The 16,851-nt window shown below is 46.0% G+C and overlaps 1 protein-coding gene across 1 annotated transcript in view; it reads right to left on the bottom strand.

The window, feature by feature from the left end:
• Positions 1–16,851, bottom strand: part of PDZD2 (PDZ domain containing 2) — a 398,209-nt gene that overhangs the window by 298,315 nt on the left and 83,043 nt on the right. Inside the window, exon 2 of the mRNA XM_064375911.1 lies at positions 10,157–10,994. Coding sequence (XP_064231981.1) covers positions 10,157–10,632 — 476 coding nt within the window. The 5' untranslated portion in view covers positions 10,633–10,994. The remainder of the gene's footprint in view (positions 1–10,156; positions 10,995–16,851) is intronic.

The raw sequence follows: 16,851 nt of genomic DNA, 5'->3' as shown, positions 1-16,851 counted from the left end.
TCCACCTTGGTAGTGAGAAAACGGGACTTGGATGAACCCTGGGATACCTTCCAGAAGCCTTCCTGGAGTGAAATAGCATGTGGAGACAGCAGTCTGAAAAGAATGAAGCGGTTCACGAACAAACCGTCCGCAACGCTTCATTTACCCTTCATCCTTGGGGAATGGGCTGTTCCACATGGCGGGTTTTCCACATACTTAAATTTTAAATGCTGAAACTTGTTTTCCTTTTAACCTGTAAGGAAAATCTTTCTAAAGCGTATTACATGCTTCTCTGGCTTCTTAAACAGCAAGCTGTGTATAATTTCACCTTTCCTTAATATCTCTAAGTCACCGTGATGACGACCTGTTACTATAAATCCACTCCTGCATAGAGCGTCAGGTGCCTTTGGGTATATTCAGGTAGGCAGGACCCTTATGCTAAATGGCCCCAGAGATGATATTATCAAGCTATAATTGGCAATTCTTCCTCTCTACCATCTCCTACCTACATCACTACCTGCAGTCATTTCTCCAAGTAACACCTTCTAGCAGCCTCTTGACACTGTTTAAAATCTGCTATAATCCAGAGAGAATTCAAGGTTGCCATGGGTAACCAGAGCCTAAGCTTGCAACAACCCTAAATTTAATTTCACACACAAGTTCAAGGCAGCGGGTACTGTGCTGAAGGTGACTTCTGACCAGGGCTGACATTCCGCTGGTCCTCACAGCATGTCATACCTCTGTACCAACTGGCCTGTCGCCCTGAGCCCCCAGCCCCCTCCTGCCAGCCCAGCCTCCTGGCTCCTCTTCTAGGACTGCACAGACTTCTCACACTCCAGGAACTCAAAGGTGCCGTCAGGCCCCGCAGGCTCCAGTTCCTGCATGCACCAGCACCCTTCCAAATGGTGGGTCCCCATGCCATGCCACTTGCTCAATATTGGAATGTACCCCAGTGTCTGGACCAAAGAGTATTGTTTGTCTTCGCTATGAAGTGAACTGGCAGAGCTTAAGGCTCTTCTCTCTCCCTCAAAGTCAAAGGGCGTTTCTTAGATGCACGCTGTGCTCTGGATTCAGGTTGCCTGAGGCTGACTGGGTGGGGTGTTAAAAGTTACCTCAGGTTGAACATTACCATGTGCTGTATTCAGCACATTAGGTAAGTCTTCTGTCATCCACTTAACAACCCTTTTAGGGAAATTAGCAGCAACAGCCTGTGGATGAGGTCACCTGCCCCCATCATGCAGCCAGTAAGTGGTTCCAGAAGCCAGACCCATTTCTGAGTGTTCTTTGCACTGTGCTCTGCTCACGTTTATTAATGTACAAAGACAGCCAAGCGCGGTGGCTCATGCCTGTAATCCCAGAACTTTGGGAGGCCAAAGTGGTTGGATCACCTAAGGTCAGGAGTTCAAGACCAGCTTGGCCAACATGGTGAAATCCCATCTCTACTAAAAACACAAAAAATTAGCCAGGCATGGTGGTGGGAACTTATAATCCCAGCTATTCAGGAAGCTGAGGCAGAAGAATCACTTGAACCCAGAAGGCAGAGGTTGCAGTGAGTTGAGATCGTGCCACTGCACTCCAGCAGGGGCAACAAGAGTGAAACTCCATTTCAAAAATATATGTGTGTGTGTGTGTGTGTGTGTGTGTGTGTATACACAAAGACGCCCAAAGTTTACATTTTGCAAAAATGCATTTTAAGTGAAAAGACTTTTAGTTTTCAGAAAAGACTATTTGTTTCTGTTTTAGTGTGTGGGTTTTGTTTTAATTAATTCCGTATTTTGTGACCAATTTGGAACAATCTGTCCTTAGGGAACAAATCTGGTCTACTTATAGAAAGCTAGGGAGTGACTGCGGTTACAAAGTATTTCTCTGTAGGAACTAATCTAGAAAATCTTCCCAGTTCTCCCTGCACCAAACAAGTAGAACATTCCAGAAAGTCCCCAGAGTGGATGTGATGGAGCTCACAAACAAAAACTTTCCTCTATAAGTTATCAGTTATGCCTTCAAGATGGGACACGTGACATCAAACACCATGGATACCTCCTGTTCCCAGAAAGTTCTCTAGAAGTTTCCACCAGGACGAAGCTGCTACCACTCAAAAGAATAAAGGTTTCCCAGGATTACCAGGGATCAGGAGTGCCAGCCAGTGAGAAGGTAGCAATCAGGAACAGGATCTGTAATTTGGGGACAGTCAGAGGTTTAGGTTCTAACCTGGGTCTGGGGTACAGAAGGTCTGTCAAATCCATGGCCTTGAATTTTTTGTTCTTTCTTCAGGTATGGACATTCCAAATTGACCCTAAAGTAATTTTTGAAATAAGCAAATCATGACCTCATCTTCCACACATTGTACCTGCTCCTTCCACACTCAACACACACATGATTCTCAGTGTCCCATCCAAAAACATCCATAGCACTCTGAAGTGTCCAGTGTCAGGGAGGAAATCATCTGAAAAAGGAACTCCTATAAGGTGACAGGGACCACATGCGACCTGTATTAGAAGTTTTTTAGGGCGACCACAAACGGGGAGGCTTAAGCCACAGGGATATACACAGTTCTAGAGGTGAGAAGCCTGAGCTCAAGGCATCAGCAGGGCCAAGTTCCCCTCGTAATGGAGAGGCTGGGGAAGGGCCTGTTCCAAGCTTGTCTCTTGGCTTCTGGACATTCCTTGGCTTTCAGTAGCATAACTCCAATCATACATGGTGTTATTCCTGTGTGTCTGTGTCTGAATTTTCCCATTTTTTTCTTTTCTCCTGAGACGGAGACTCACTCTGTCACCAGGCAGGTGTGCAGTGGCACGATCTTGACTCACCGCAACCTCCACCTCCTGGGTTCAAGCAATTCTCCTGCCTCAACCTCCCAAGTAGCTGGGACTACAGGCATGCATCACCATGCCCAGCTAATTTTTGTATTTTTAGTAGAGATGGGGTTTCACCATGTTGGCCAGGATGGTCTTGATCTCTTGACTTTGTGATCCGCCTGCCTCAGCCTCTTAAAGTTCTGGGATTACAGGCAAGAGCCACGCGCCTGGCCAGAATTTGCCCTTTTTATAAAGACAACAGTTATCCTGGAGTAGGGGCCAGCCTCCTCCGGTAGGACCTCATCTTAACTAATTCCTTCTGCGATGACCCTGTTTCTAAATAAGGTCATATTTTGGGGACTAGGACTTCAACATAGGAATTTTGGGGGGACATAATTCAACCCATAACATCATCTAAGGTAGTTTTGAATTCAAAATCAAACTCCAGACGGGGAGCAGAACAGATTGCAAGAGAGTGCCTCATACGACAGCTGTACTCGCTAGTGTGCACCATTTATCACGCTGGCAGGTAAGTTGGTGTGTTGACCCCGAAACCCACTGGTTGCAAATAAGAGTGAACAGGCAACCACAACTGAGGAGCCATTTGCTGGGGGGCGGAGAGGTACGCTGGCGTCTCAACAGAACTCTAATTTCTACTTACCACTTTTTAGGACAAAACTCACATAGATAGGTGGGAAAATTTAGTGTTGAAGGAAACAGTTACAAAGAGTGACAAGGAACATCTTGAGAACATACAATACAACACTTTCAGGCTGGGCATGGTGGCTCAAGCCTGTAATCCCAGCACTTTGGGAGGCCGAGGCAGGTGGATCATGAGGTCAGGAGATTGAGACCATCCTGGCTAACACAGTGAAAACTTGTCTCTACTAAAAATACAAAAATGAGCTGGGCATGGCAGCAGGCGCCTGTAGTCCCAGCTACAGTCAAAGGAGAGAGAGGAGAACATGCCTCAAAGCTTTTATTTTATTTTTTATTTTTTTGTTAGAGACCGCATCTTACTCTATCACCCAGGCTGGAGTGCAGAGGCACAATCACAGCTCACTGCTGCCTTGAACTCTTGGGCTCAAAGGATCCTCCCATCTTAGCCTCTTCAGTAACTAAGACTACAGGTGTGCAACACCGCATCTGGCTATTTTTTTTTTTTTGTAGAGATGGTATCTTACTATGTTGCCAGAGGCTCCTGTAGGAGGCTGAAGCAGGAGAATCGTTTGAACCCAGGAAGCAGAGGTTGCAGTGAGCCAATATTGTGCCACTGCACTCCAGCCTGGGCGGCAGAGCGAGACTCCATCTCAAAAAGCAAAACAAAACAAAACAAAAACCAAATAAAAATACAACATTTTCAACTCCCTACTTCCTAAATCTCAAAAGTGCTTCTAGTCCTGAAGCTCTGGCTAGAGCTAAATTTGCCAAAAGGAGTCTATATTAAAACTAAGCTTCCTTTTATTTTACTTTTTTAATTTATATTGAGATGGAGTCTGGCTCTGTTGCCCAGGCTGGAGTGCAATGGCAGCACCATCTCGGCTCATGCAACCTCCGCCTCCTGGGTTCAAGTGATTCTCTTGCCTAAGCCTCCTGAGTAGCTGGGATTACAGGCGCACGCCACCACACCCGGCTGATTTTTTGTATTTTTAGTAGAGTCAGGGTTTCACCATGTTGGCCAGGCTGATCTCAAACTCCTGGCCTCGGGTGATCCAACTACCTCGGCCTCCCAAAGTGTTGGGATAATAGGCGTGAGCCACCACCCCCCACCAGGTTTCCTTTTATAAAATGAGGCAGGGGGTTTGTTTTCCTTGTCAAGTTTGGGCAGGTAGAAGTCTTATAGTTTGTTCTTCACAAGTCATTTTCTTCCCTGGTGTCTGATTATACTGAGGAGGTATTTTGTGAAGATGTAAACCATCCATGAAATGATGCACCAGATCACACAAGGACCAAAGTACAGGTCTGGTGCAGAAGCTGAGGCAGCACAGCGCAGTAGTTAGGAATGCAGATGATGGAGCCAGAAGGACTTGGGTTCAAATCTGGTTTTGTCTCTTACTTAGGTGACCTTGGGCAATTGATATACAGTCACCGTTTCTCATCAAAGGCTGTTGTTTATGAAATTGTGGTTGCTATTAAATGAGATAGTGGTCAGCAGACATCCTTCATGGTAGAAACTGCTCGATAAATGGTACTTCTTGCAATTTTTTTTTTTCTTGAGACGGAGTCTCGCTTTGTCACCCAGGCTGGAGTGCAGTAGCACAATCTTGGCTCACTGCAGCCTTTGCCTTCTGGGTTCAAGCAATTCTCCAGCCTCAGCTTCCTGAGTAGCTGGGATTACAGACACACATCACCACGGCCGGTTAATTTTTGTATTTTTAGTAGAGACGGGGTTTCACCATGTTGGTCAGGCTGGTCTTGAACTCCTGACCTCAGGTGATCTGCCTGCCTCAGCCTCCCAAAGTGCTGGGATTACAGGCACGAGCCACCGTGCCCCGCCCACTTCTTGCAATTATTCAAGAGAACTAGGGAGTGAAAAATCAAGCTAGTCTGTCTGGTTAACTCCTTGATTGTCATGAGGGAAGAGGAGCCCAGGACTTGAGGATTCCTTGCCTCATTACTTGATTCAATTTCAAGTTCTCTTTCATGAACACCAAACAATAGGTCTTGGCCTTCCCCTTCTCCTACCACTACATCTCAGTGACTTCAGGGTACACCATCTTTCACCTGGCTTTTCATCGTCCTGCAAACAAATGGCTAAATTGTCACAGACGGTAATTTCAAAGTCATGACTGTTGAGCACTAAATGAGACTTTACTTCCTCAGTTGTGGAGAAGGTTTCCAGAAGCCCAGCGTTTACATTATATGTTCTTATTTTCTATATCCTTTTTTTTTTGGAGGTAGGGTCTTGCTGTGTTGCCCAGGCTGGAGTACAGTGATGCCAACATGGCTCACTGTAACCTCGACCTCCTGGGCTTAAGCAATCCTCCCACCTCAGCCTCCCAAGTATCTGGGACTAGAGGTGTGCACCACCATACCTGGCTAATTAAAAAAAAAATTTTTTTTTGTAGCGATGGGGCCTTGCCATGTTACCCAGGCTGGTCTTGAACCCCTGGGCTCAAGCAATTCTCCTGTCTCTGCCTCCCAAAGTGCTGAAATTACAGACGTGAGCTACTTTGCCCCTATTTTCTGTATTCTTGATGCTCTGACATTGGAGTCTTGAATGTGGACAAGCTGCCTGTCCCAGGGGGAGCTAATTCCTAGAGATAGCAAAGGACTCCCTTGTGAGTAGAGCTTTAACACACAAACCAACCAACCCAGAGTCGTAACCAATTAAATTATCTCCTTTATCAAACTCACACATGACTCTTCCTTCCTCAAATCACTCCAGGGCCAGATACTTGGACAACTAAGGACTACCCATATAGTCCGGAGCCTACTGAAATTATTCAAACTATCCAATCCTAAGCACACTCAGCATATCTATCCTGCCTCCTCTGTTCCTTCCCATGAAAACCTCAATAGAGCCTATGGGGCTGGGTGCAGTGGCTCACATCTGTAATCCTAACACTTTTGGTGGCTGAGGTGGGAGGATCACTTGAGGCCAGGAGTTTGAGACTAACCTGGGCAACATAGTAAGATACCATCTCTACCAAAAAAAAAAAAACAGCCAGATGCGGTGGTGCACACCTGTAGTCTTAGTTACTGGAGAGGCTAAGGTGGGAGGATCCTTTGAGCCCAAGAGTTCAAGTGAGCTCTGACTGCGCCTCTGCACTCCAGCCTGGATGACAGAGTAAGATGCAGTCTCTAACAAAAAAATTTAAAAAATAAAATAAAGACTTTGAGGCATGCTCTCCTCACTCTCCTCTGCCTCCTGACTAACCCCAGCCCCTTCCTGTGTAGCCCTGCGTGGTGTGATATGCCTTCTGCTTCTAGAGATCTGAGCGTTCGTGACAGCCATTTCCATGTTTGCGTCTCTTATCGTACCTGATTAAAACAAATCTCAGGTATGTTATGGAAGAGCCAGATGTAACAATTATGAAACGCACTGGTCTATTCCCTGACATTTTCTCCCATTCCTATTTCCTAAGCTCCTCAGCTTCAGCTATTTGAGTCCAGATATCAACAGGCCACACTCATCCAAGCATCTCTTTTTGCGTGCCCAGAAGTGGAGCAGTACATAGAATCGGACATTCAGCTGGGAGTCAGAGAGGGGGCCTGAGCCTCAGCTCTGCCAGTTATCACCGTGGCATCCCAGGAACACCACTTGACCTCTATGGGCTTCTGGAACAATAACACTAGCCCAGATAGATAAAAAAAAATGTTTCATAGATTCACCCCTAATATTTTAGCTTAGGCAGCTACAGCTAACCTCCCTCCCGCCCCAATGCCACCATCCCAACAAACTTACCCAGGTTCTCAAAGCTAGTTGCTAGATGACCTTGGAGAGAACCTGGAATCCCAAACCCAGTCCACTGTTCCCTCCATCACACCACATGTGCTCCTTCTTCAGAGCTTCAGTAAAGATTCTAGTCCCATGTTCCACCCTCTGTCATGACCCTTCTATTCTTCTTTACCTTCTTTCTTTGCAAAACTGGGCATCATCCTATCACTCTCCCAACATGTAAATGAAAACATCAAGGAATCCTCCATTGGTAGCTGGAAAGCCATCTCATCCTAGGGGTAGATAGGTTTGCAAAGGCTGGGGAAGAAACCTTTGCCTCCTACAGACTCCAGCAACCTCCCAACACTCTCCATGTATAGTAGTAATGATTATATTAATACAGATAGAGCACTACTTACTAGACATAGTGCTGAGCCCTTTATATGTACTTTAGTCATTGGCATCAATAGTCTTATGATTTCCATTTCACAGATCGGGAATCTGAGGCTAAGAGGTATAATTTTCCCAAGATCAGCCAGCTAGTAAGGAGAACCCAACGGGGCAGCCCCAGTTATCTGTTCTGGAGCTGGACGGAGCTCCTGACTAATTCATTCTCCTGCTGGATGTCCCCTCCCTAATCTTCCTTCAGCCTCTCTATCCAAATCAGCTTCCTTCCAACCAGATAGCTGCAAATGGTAGGGGCTCTTAGGGACCACTTTGAAAGGGCCATCTCCAGCTCCATGGCAATGCCCACTTCTAACCCTGGACCCAGCCTCCAGGGACCTGAGTCACTTTGTCAGCTCCTTGTAGCATGTTGAGGCTGGTGGTGGTCAGCCTTGCTCTTTTTCTGAGAACAATCTCTAATCCCAAATAAAATCATTTCATCCCTCCTTGAAAATGAGTGGCTTCTCCCAGTAACAGGGAGCCAGGCACCTAGCCATTGGCTAAAAGCATCTCTGCAGTTGAAGAGGCAAACCAAAGGAAATACCGGTAAGAGTGTCTACTACATGAGTACTCACACCTGCTGCCAGCTCTGTGCTACGTCCTTTCCATGTACTGGATCATTTGAATTTGGACCATGTTGTATTTGCTCAATGACTTCTTATTGACCCTCCACATCCAATCTCCATCCTTCTCGACCCTGCACTTTGCACCAGGGCACTGACACATGTAGACAAATCAATGGACTCCCCTGCCCCTGGCTTCTGGCTGGTTTCCACTGATGGAGAGCTCTGACACTGGAGGGAAGATGAAGATTAAGGTCAAGGTATTCCTGCTCCGGTTCCCTCCTTGCAGAGTCTCCTTGGATTAGATGTCTCCATCACCAAAGATCCCTGCGTTTCTCAAGGTAGCCTTCTCTCCATGATTCTCTCCTTCTAGAACATAGGAGCCTTACTCCCAGGAGGCCCTGAAAGCTTGACAAAATTCATGGATCTCACTCAGAATATCTTGAAATTCTCTTTCCCAGTCTCTTTCCTATATATCTATTGTTAGACATCGTGAACTCCAAGTTTCTCTTCAAGGAATCAGTATGTCAGTACGTTCTTTGTCCTCCATTTTAAAGCCTAACTTCCTTGTAGCTTCAGTAAACAACCTTTCCCATAATCAGTAGTTCACGTCTGTTCCCCCGGTCCCCTGCTCTGTCCCGACTCATCCTGGTCACCTGCCCCAGTCACCTGGTCCGGTCACCTGCTTTGACTTAGGTCACCCCTGGCTACGTCCTTCCCGCCAAACTACCCACCCCGCCACTCTGACTCCTATCACTGCTCTCTTTAAAATAGCCAGTCGGGATTAGTCTAGATTGAGTGGTCTAACCCTAGCTAATAGGGGAATGACACAGCAGTAGGGGTGACCTCCGTCATGAATAAGAACCCCTTCCCCTCCCTTGTCCAGGTGTACACTCGCCATTGTTCCATCTGTGAGCCATGCCCTTCTATAGAAGTAAATTGCCTTGCTGAGGAAATTTATATTCCAGTGCTACTTCTTTTGTATTAAAACCCCATTGTGCAGTAAAGAATTAACCTCAAGGGTGGGGTATTGAGACCATGTGCATTCCAAAGAAAGGACTGGCTCCTGGGAGATAACATCTAGCCCCTTGGAATCTCTTGCTTGACAAAAGTATCTTTGTATACCTGGGGGCATTTGGCCTTGTCAGAGAGTTTAGGCTAAGACTGTGACTTATGGTGGAAGACTTGGGTCATGTGGCATTAGTCTGACCTCTGGAGTGACTTGAGAGGAGTAGCTAAGGCCAACCACACAGGTACTCCATGCTCATATGACCTACCCCCAAGAAAAAAACCTCGGACACCAAGATTCAAGTAAGCGTCCCTGGTTGGCATCAAACATCACTGGTGGGAGAACCGAGCACTGTCTGCACAACTCCACTGGGAGAGACGACTGGAAGCTGGAGTCTGGTCTCCCCGGATTCCACTCTCCCTGTCTTTTACCTTTGTTGATGTTTATCTGTGTCCTTTCAGTGTAATGAACTAAAACTACAAATACGACTGCTTTTCTGAGTTTGTGAATCCTAGTTAATCACTGAACCTGAGAATGGTCTTGGGGCCTCTGGGATCTTGTTCCCTGATTCACCTGGGAAACACCAAGACAGTCCGATAATAACTTCATAGCGTGGTGGATGGCCATGTGGGTAGAAAACAGAAACATGCTCAAGAGTATTCAATGAACATTCAAATGAGGTCAAAGTGGATCTTCCAGGGTGGGGCTTCTGGACTGTGAGTCCGGGAGCCTCCTGGTTGCTGGGACTAAGGTGATTTGGGACAGGCGGATGAAAACAAATCCAAGACCCAGCCTTGGTGCTCCGGTTGAAGCAGTGATGCTGGTTGAATGGATGAGAGGCTTTCAGTGAGACATTTCTTATGCCATCAGCTTCTTACTGGCAGGATTCATAACCCTCTGCAGCTGCAGATCTGCACATCAGGCATCTGGGAACCACAGCCTTCCCATGTCCAGCCCCCATGCCAACAGGCATTCCCCCACTTACCTGGCCCCACTGACATCAACTCCAACCATCAGCTGCCCATTTAGTGAGAGGATCTCATCCCGCAGTCGCACCTTCCCGCTCTTCCCTGCTGGGCTGTTCTTCCTCAGCTCTGTCACCCAGATGCAGCCCACATCCAGCACAGGACCCTGGTGGGCTTTCCTCTTCTTGCCCCCTCTGCGCTTTTCACCATAGTCTCCAAAAACAGGGATGTTCCCAAAACTCAGCCCCACAGTCTCGGTGTCCCCCAGCTCCTTGGTGAGGTACACAGTACAGATCTCCATTTCGGGGGGGCTGTGATCAGGTGGGACCGTACTCTCATCCACAGAAAAGTTCAGCTGGATGTACTCCTGCAGCTTCTGGATGGCCGCCTGGCAGAGCCGCTGCTCCGGCCCATCCCCACCCTCCTGCAGGCTGTTCTGCAGCCACTGGTAGAGGAGGGGCAGGTGCAGCACGGCATTGTCCTGGGTGATGGGCATGGTGCTCACTCCCAGACACCAGCATCATGAGAGGGCCTGCTCCTGGGGGCCGGACCCCACGGGGCCCCATGTCCCCTGGGGTCCCTGGCCATCATTAGCTTTGCCTGTGTTCATGTTCAGGCTGGCAGATGAGCCTAGGGACACCCACTTGAGACTATGCAGTTTGCCTTGGCAAGAGGAGCGTAGGACCCAGTTAGGACAACTGTGGAACAATGGCTCAGGAGTGCTCAGCAAGGGAAGGAAGGAAGTGTCTAACAAGTTCCTGCTGGTTCCTTTTACAGCAGGACCATGCAAATGATGCAGGAATGGAGGATCCCTCTAGGAGCAGCTGGCAGTGTGTCCTTCCCTGGGCTCATTCATACCTGGGAGAGGAAGAGGGAAAAAAACAAAAAGCTCCAGTTACAACAGTGAGCCTTGTCACCTAGAACACATGGCCTCCTGTGGTACAGAAGGACCGTGTACTTTTCAGATACCAAGCACAAACCCAGAATCTAACGCCTTCCCATTCCCCCGTGTGGCCCCCTCCATGCTGTATAGACATACACTCTCTTCTCTCAGACAGAAGCCTCTGGAACACTGGTCTTCTCCAGGAAGTTTCCCTGATCAGCAGAGAAACCAGATGACTTGTGCTAAGACAACCCCCATCAATATACCATCAAACTCACAGCCAAACAGGAGACTGTGTGACAAGACCCTGTGGAAGGCTGTGGAAAGATCTGAATATATTTAAAATCTTACACTCCTAGAAAATGAAAATCTATGTTGATTTGCCTTGGGCAGCCCAGCTGCACACACAGGAGGGCTCGCCATTCCAGAAATATGTTCTGACAACACTACCCAGAGAACAGAGATCCGATCAACACCACAGAGAGATCCCGCCTCCGTCCCCAGGCACCACCATTCCTAAACTTTGCCATCGTGGAGATTCAGAGGGAAGCCTGGCTCTTTGCAGCCCAGCTTTTCCATTTCCTTTGATAAATGGTTAAAACTGATTTATTTTCAGGCCAACCTAAAAACCATCCACTACAGAGAACTGTTTCTCCAAACACCTGGGTGAGAAGATAGGTACCTTCTTTGCTTGCTTTTAAACGCATTGAATATAGTGGTGACACAAGTCAGCAGATAGCAGGGCCAGCGGCTTCCACCAGAGCTAGAGCCTCACACTCCCTCTGAATTCTGCACGGTGCCTGGCACCTCTTAGGCCCCCAGTGGAAGGTTAATTGAATTTCACTGCCAACTCACCTTCTCCACCAAAGAAAAATTTCACCTCTATTCTCCATAAACAGAAAAAAATGATCCCTTTCACTCTTTTCTCTGAACTTCACTTTCTCCCAGAGAAAGTCAATATAAACTGTGCCATCTAAGGTGGAAAACATTCTCCATCCTTCTCAGGAAGTGATTTAACAAGGAATAATAATGCAGGGGAGAGGTGTCAGAAGCCCTGTCAATAACAAATGACCTTATTACTTAGTAACCAAAAAGAAATTTCCAATATGGTATGCTTTGACTTTCCAAAGAACTTGACTGCCAGCTATTAATTGGTTCCAAATAAATCAAAAGCTTAGCAAATATCATCTATATAATCACATGGCTGTTAAAAAGAAATGCAAGGCCAGGAGTGGTGGCTCATGGCTGTAATCCCAGCATTCTGGGAGGCTGAGGCGGACAGATCATGAGGTCAGGAGTTAGAGACCAACTTGACCAACATGGTGAAACCCCGTTTCTATTAAAAATATAAAAATTAGCCGAGTGTGGTGGTGGGCACCTGTAATCCCAGCTACTCGGGAGACTGAGGCAAGAGAATCGCTTGAAGCTGGGAGGCAGAGTGAGCTGAGATCATGCCACTATACTGCAGCCTGGGTGGCAGAGCAAGACTCCATCTCGAAAAACAACAACAAAAACTAAATGCAAGATAGCTATGGGATTGAAAGGCTCTGTAGCCCATGGACACCTAAGAATAAGACAGTGTCTTTAAGGGTATCCATGTATTTCCAACAATTTTCCCTCTTCTGAAAACTGCTCCCCTGCCCCCATCAGCTTCTAGGGCCTGAGGGTGGGTCCTCAGTGGTCCTGTCGCTATCCTTTGGCACCACCCCCTTGGCCAACAGTGATTGGACATCTGACCTGAGCTGAGCCAATTAGCTTCACTCACTTCCAATGTAGTAATTAACAACTTGGGTTGCAAACAGTGGAAAACAACCAGTAACCAAAAAGAGGGCTTTCCAGTAATCCTTCCAGTCCTTTATTCTATATTTGAAAAAATAATAATCCATACATGTAGAAAGACCGAATTGCTTATTGCTGAATGAATAAGCGATACCTCTCACTGAAAAATAAGTTCACAAGCATCCATATTAAAATCTTATGAATAAATCAAAGCATTTTCCGTCAGGCCTAACAACCTTTATAAGTCTCCTTTTCTTCATCTGTAAAATCTTTCCATTAAATGATCCCTAAGGTTTCTCATACTCAATGGAGAGGTCTTCAAATACAATGCCAGGGTCTCTCTTTTTTTTTTTTTGAGCCAAAGTCTCACTCTGTCACTCAGGCTGGTGTGGCATGATTTCAGCTTACTGCAGTGGCATGATTTCAGCTCACTGCAACCTCTGCCTCCTAGGTTCAAGCAATTCTGCCTCAGCCTCCCAAGTAACTGGGACTACAGGCCCCTGCCATCACGTCCAGCTAATTTTTGTATTTTTAGTAGAGTCAGGGTTTCATCATGGCCAGGCTGGTCACTGTCTTATTCATCAATATCTTCACTACTCCAGCACAGCACCTACCACATCGTAGACTCCCCATAACTTATACAACATTTTAAAAGATGCTTTACATTAAAATTTTAACAGCCTGTGATTCAAGATGTTAGTCACAGTTGAGATGGCTCCACACATATAAAAACAGAGGAAATATCTTGGGCAAGATGCTCTTTAAATAAGTCTGATTGAGAAAAACCAAACTGAAGAGTAGTAGGAAGTGTTTTCCAGTGTCAATTGGTATTCATTCACTCATTGATTTATTCAGCAAGTATTTATTGAACATTTATCAAGTACTTGAACTTGGCACTGGTTATATACCATCAATAAGGCAAATTCCTTGCCCTGAAGGAATTCATAGCTTAGTGGGGAGATACATAAATAAATGGAAATTAACGTGTGATAGGTCTACGATAACCCCATCCCCCAGTTTAGACATCTCACCCATGCTGGAACAATCAGGGTTCTTCCCTGAGAGCTCAGTACTGAGACTCTGAAAGAGTCCTAGTTTCTACTGTGTGGCAGGAATCATAGCTTTTTAACTAATGAACTTTTGAGTGATTCTATCTCCTGTGTGGACTGAGTAGCAAAGAAAGTCATCCTGCTAAGAAATAAAAGTTGATCAGTGGCGGACAGAGACACAGGATTGGAAGAGAGCATCCCCTCGCTACCCCACGGCTTTCCCATCCTCACTTTCCGCCATCAGGACAGGGCTGCATTGCTGCGTGCTCCATAACCTGAAAGACAGCATCGATCCTTACAATAAATTACATTGTAAAATTCTGACGACTTTAAAATGAAAAAAATAGAAAAGATAAAGACAAATAAAACAGTCATGTGCGGTGGCTCATGCCTGTAATCCCAGCATTTTGGGAGGCTGAGGTGGGTGGATCACCTGAAGTCAGGAGTTAGAGACCAGCCTGGCCAATATAGTGAAATCCTGTCTCTACTAAAAATACAAAAAATTAGCTGGGCATGGTGGCGGGCACCTATAATCCCAGCTACTAGGGAAGTTGAGGCAGGAGAATCACTTAAACCCAGGAGGCAGAGGTTGCAGTGAGACAAGATCAGCCATTGCACTCCAACCCGGACAACAAGAGCAAAACTCTGTCTCAAAAAAAAAAAAAAAAAAAAAAAGAAAGAAAGAAAGAAAGGAAAGGAAGGAAAAAAGAAAAATGAAACTAAACAAAATTTTCAATGAAAATAAACTTTGCCTTGAGTTGTTTTCCACTCTTTGCAACCCGAGTTGTTAATTACTACATTGGAAGTAAGCGAAGGTAATGGGCTTAGCTCGGATCTGATGTTCAATCACTGTTGGCCAAGGGGGTGGGGCTAAAGGATAGCAACAGGACCACTGAGGACCCTAGAAGGTGGTGGGGGCAGGGGAGCAGTTTTCAGAAGAGGAAAAGTTGTTGGAAATACACGGATACCCTTAAAGACACTTAGTCCACGTGTCCATGGGCTAACCCAGCCTTTCAATCCCATACCTATAATCAAGGGCTTTCCCGTCATCCTTCCAGTCTTTATTCTATCAATCCATTTCCTGGGATTTTTCTAAAAACAAGGGAAGTAAAAGCATCAACATCCACTGACAATAATTTGAGATGATTCAGGGCATAAGAAAAGACAGATGATGTTGCAATACTATGAAAAGTGTGGTTCTTCCACAACATCCAATAAAACACTCCAGTAAGCAAAACATTGACTCGGAGAAGATACAGAACAGAAATCTGCAGTTACAAATGCGGACATCCCTGGATGGCTGGTCTGTGCAAAGGCCTACAAGCTTCCCATCTTGAAGATCAATCCATCTCAACAGTGAGCACAATTTTTGGACATGGAGGTTCACTGCAACAGCCCAGTCCACTTTTGTATATCATAAATAACTCTCCAATTAGATTCCCATCTCAAGCAAATAGCTGTGATAATTTAAATTAATTTTAAGTCACCTGAAGCTGACAGCCTTAGCATTCAAAATAAATGCTTCTGTTACTGAGATAATTTACTGATATGGTGGTAACATCTACCAGCTTTCTTGGATCCTGTCTCAGCTAAGCCATGCATTCTCAGTAGAGGTGACATTACTCACAAGGCGGTGACAATTAGTTGAGGGAGGCAAAAAAAAAAAAAAAGACTTAGATGCTATAATGGTTAGTGAACCCCTCCTCCTCCTACCAAAGCTCAGTCCTACCAGACAAAATCTTATACCTTGGCATGTATTTTCTCATCTTACCGAAAAGTTAAATTTAATTTTTCTCCAGGGAGGGATGTGAGGACAATAAAAGGGTTGAGAAACAATGAACTAAGTGAAGCTAATCACTTCCTACGGGCCTAGGGTCACTCACAATTCAGAGCCTAGATCCTTAACAAGGCTGGGGGCATAAAAGGATCCTCTGGGTTAGCCAGACCTTACCTTAAAATCAGATTCACATAGGGCTGTCATGTATGAGCTCTCCCTTCAGACATCCTGGATTCTAGACATTCTCTTATTCTGACCTCTGCTAAATTCCAAGTTCCTCAACCTTCGCCTAATCTTCCTATGCTACTGGGCTGGGTTCCTCTTTTCACTTTTAGAAAATGCTATCATTTTATTTATTTATTTTTATTTATTTATTTTTTTGAGATGGAGTTTCGCTCTTGTTACCCAGGCTGGAGTGCAATGGCGCGATCTTGGCTCACCGCAACCTCCGCCTCCCAGGTTCAATCAATTCTCCTGCCTCAGTCTCCCGAGTAGCTGGGACTACAGGCGTATGCCACTATGCCCAGCTAATTTTTTGTATTTTTAGTAGAGATGGGGTTTCACCATGTTGACCAGGATGGTCTTGATCTGTTGACCTCGTGATCCACCCGCCTTGGCCTCCCAAAGTGCTGGGATTACAGGCGTGAGCCACCGCGCCCAGCCAATGCTATCATTTTAAAAGGAACCAACTCTGTACACACCTGCTATGTACCCACGAAAGTTAAACATAAAAAACATTTAAAAAGCAACCAACCATGATTAAATATCTACTATTCATTCATTCAACAAATGTTCACTAAATGTCTGTCATGTGCTGGGGCCTGAACAAAACAGACAATGTCCCTCAAGTGCAAAGGCCCTGAGGTGAGGACGTGCCTGGCTGCCCAAGGATGAAAGAGGACAGATGTAGCTACAGGAGAAACGAGGGGGAAGTGCCCCTACTGTGCTAGGAGCTTCCTCGTTTTCTTCTTCTGCCCCACCCACCCCCTACCCCACAATCCTCACAATCATCCTCTAAAACAAGGATGTCTGGCCCTATTTTACCTATTGGCTAATGTTTTCTGAGCATAACTATGTGTGAGACACTGTTCTGAATAAGCACCTTTGGCGGGGTGTGGTGACTTATGCCTGTAATCCCAGCAATTTGGGAGGCCAAGGCGGGTGGATCACCTGAGGTCAGGAGTTCGAGAGCAGTCTGGCTAACATGGTGAAACCTCAACTCTACTA

The sequence above is a fragment of the Aotus nancymaae genome, unplaced genomic scaffold (assembly GCF_030222135.1).
Source record: "Aotus nancymaae isolate 86718 unplaced genomic scaffold, 86718_ANA_hifiasm-v0.15.2.pri h1tg000014l, whole genome shotgun sequence".
In the NCBI taxonomy this organism is placed as follows: Eukaryota; Metazoa; Chordata; class Mammalia; order Primates; family Aotidae; genus Aotus; species Aotus nancymaae.
Note: the sequence above shows the minus strand (reverse complement) of the source record. Positions and strands in the feature narration are given on the sequence as shown.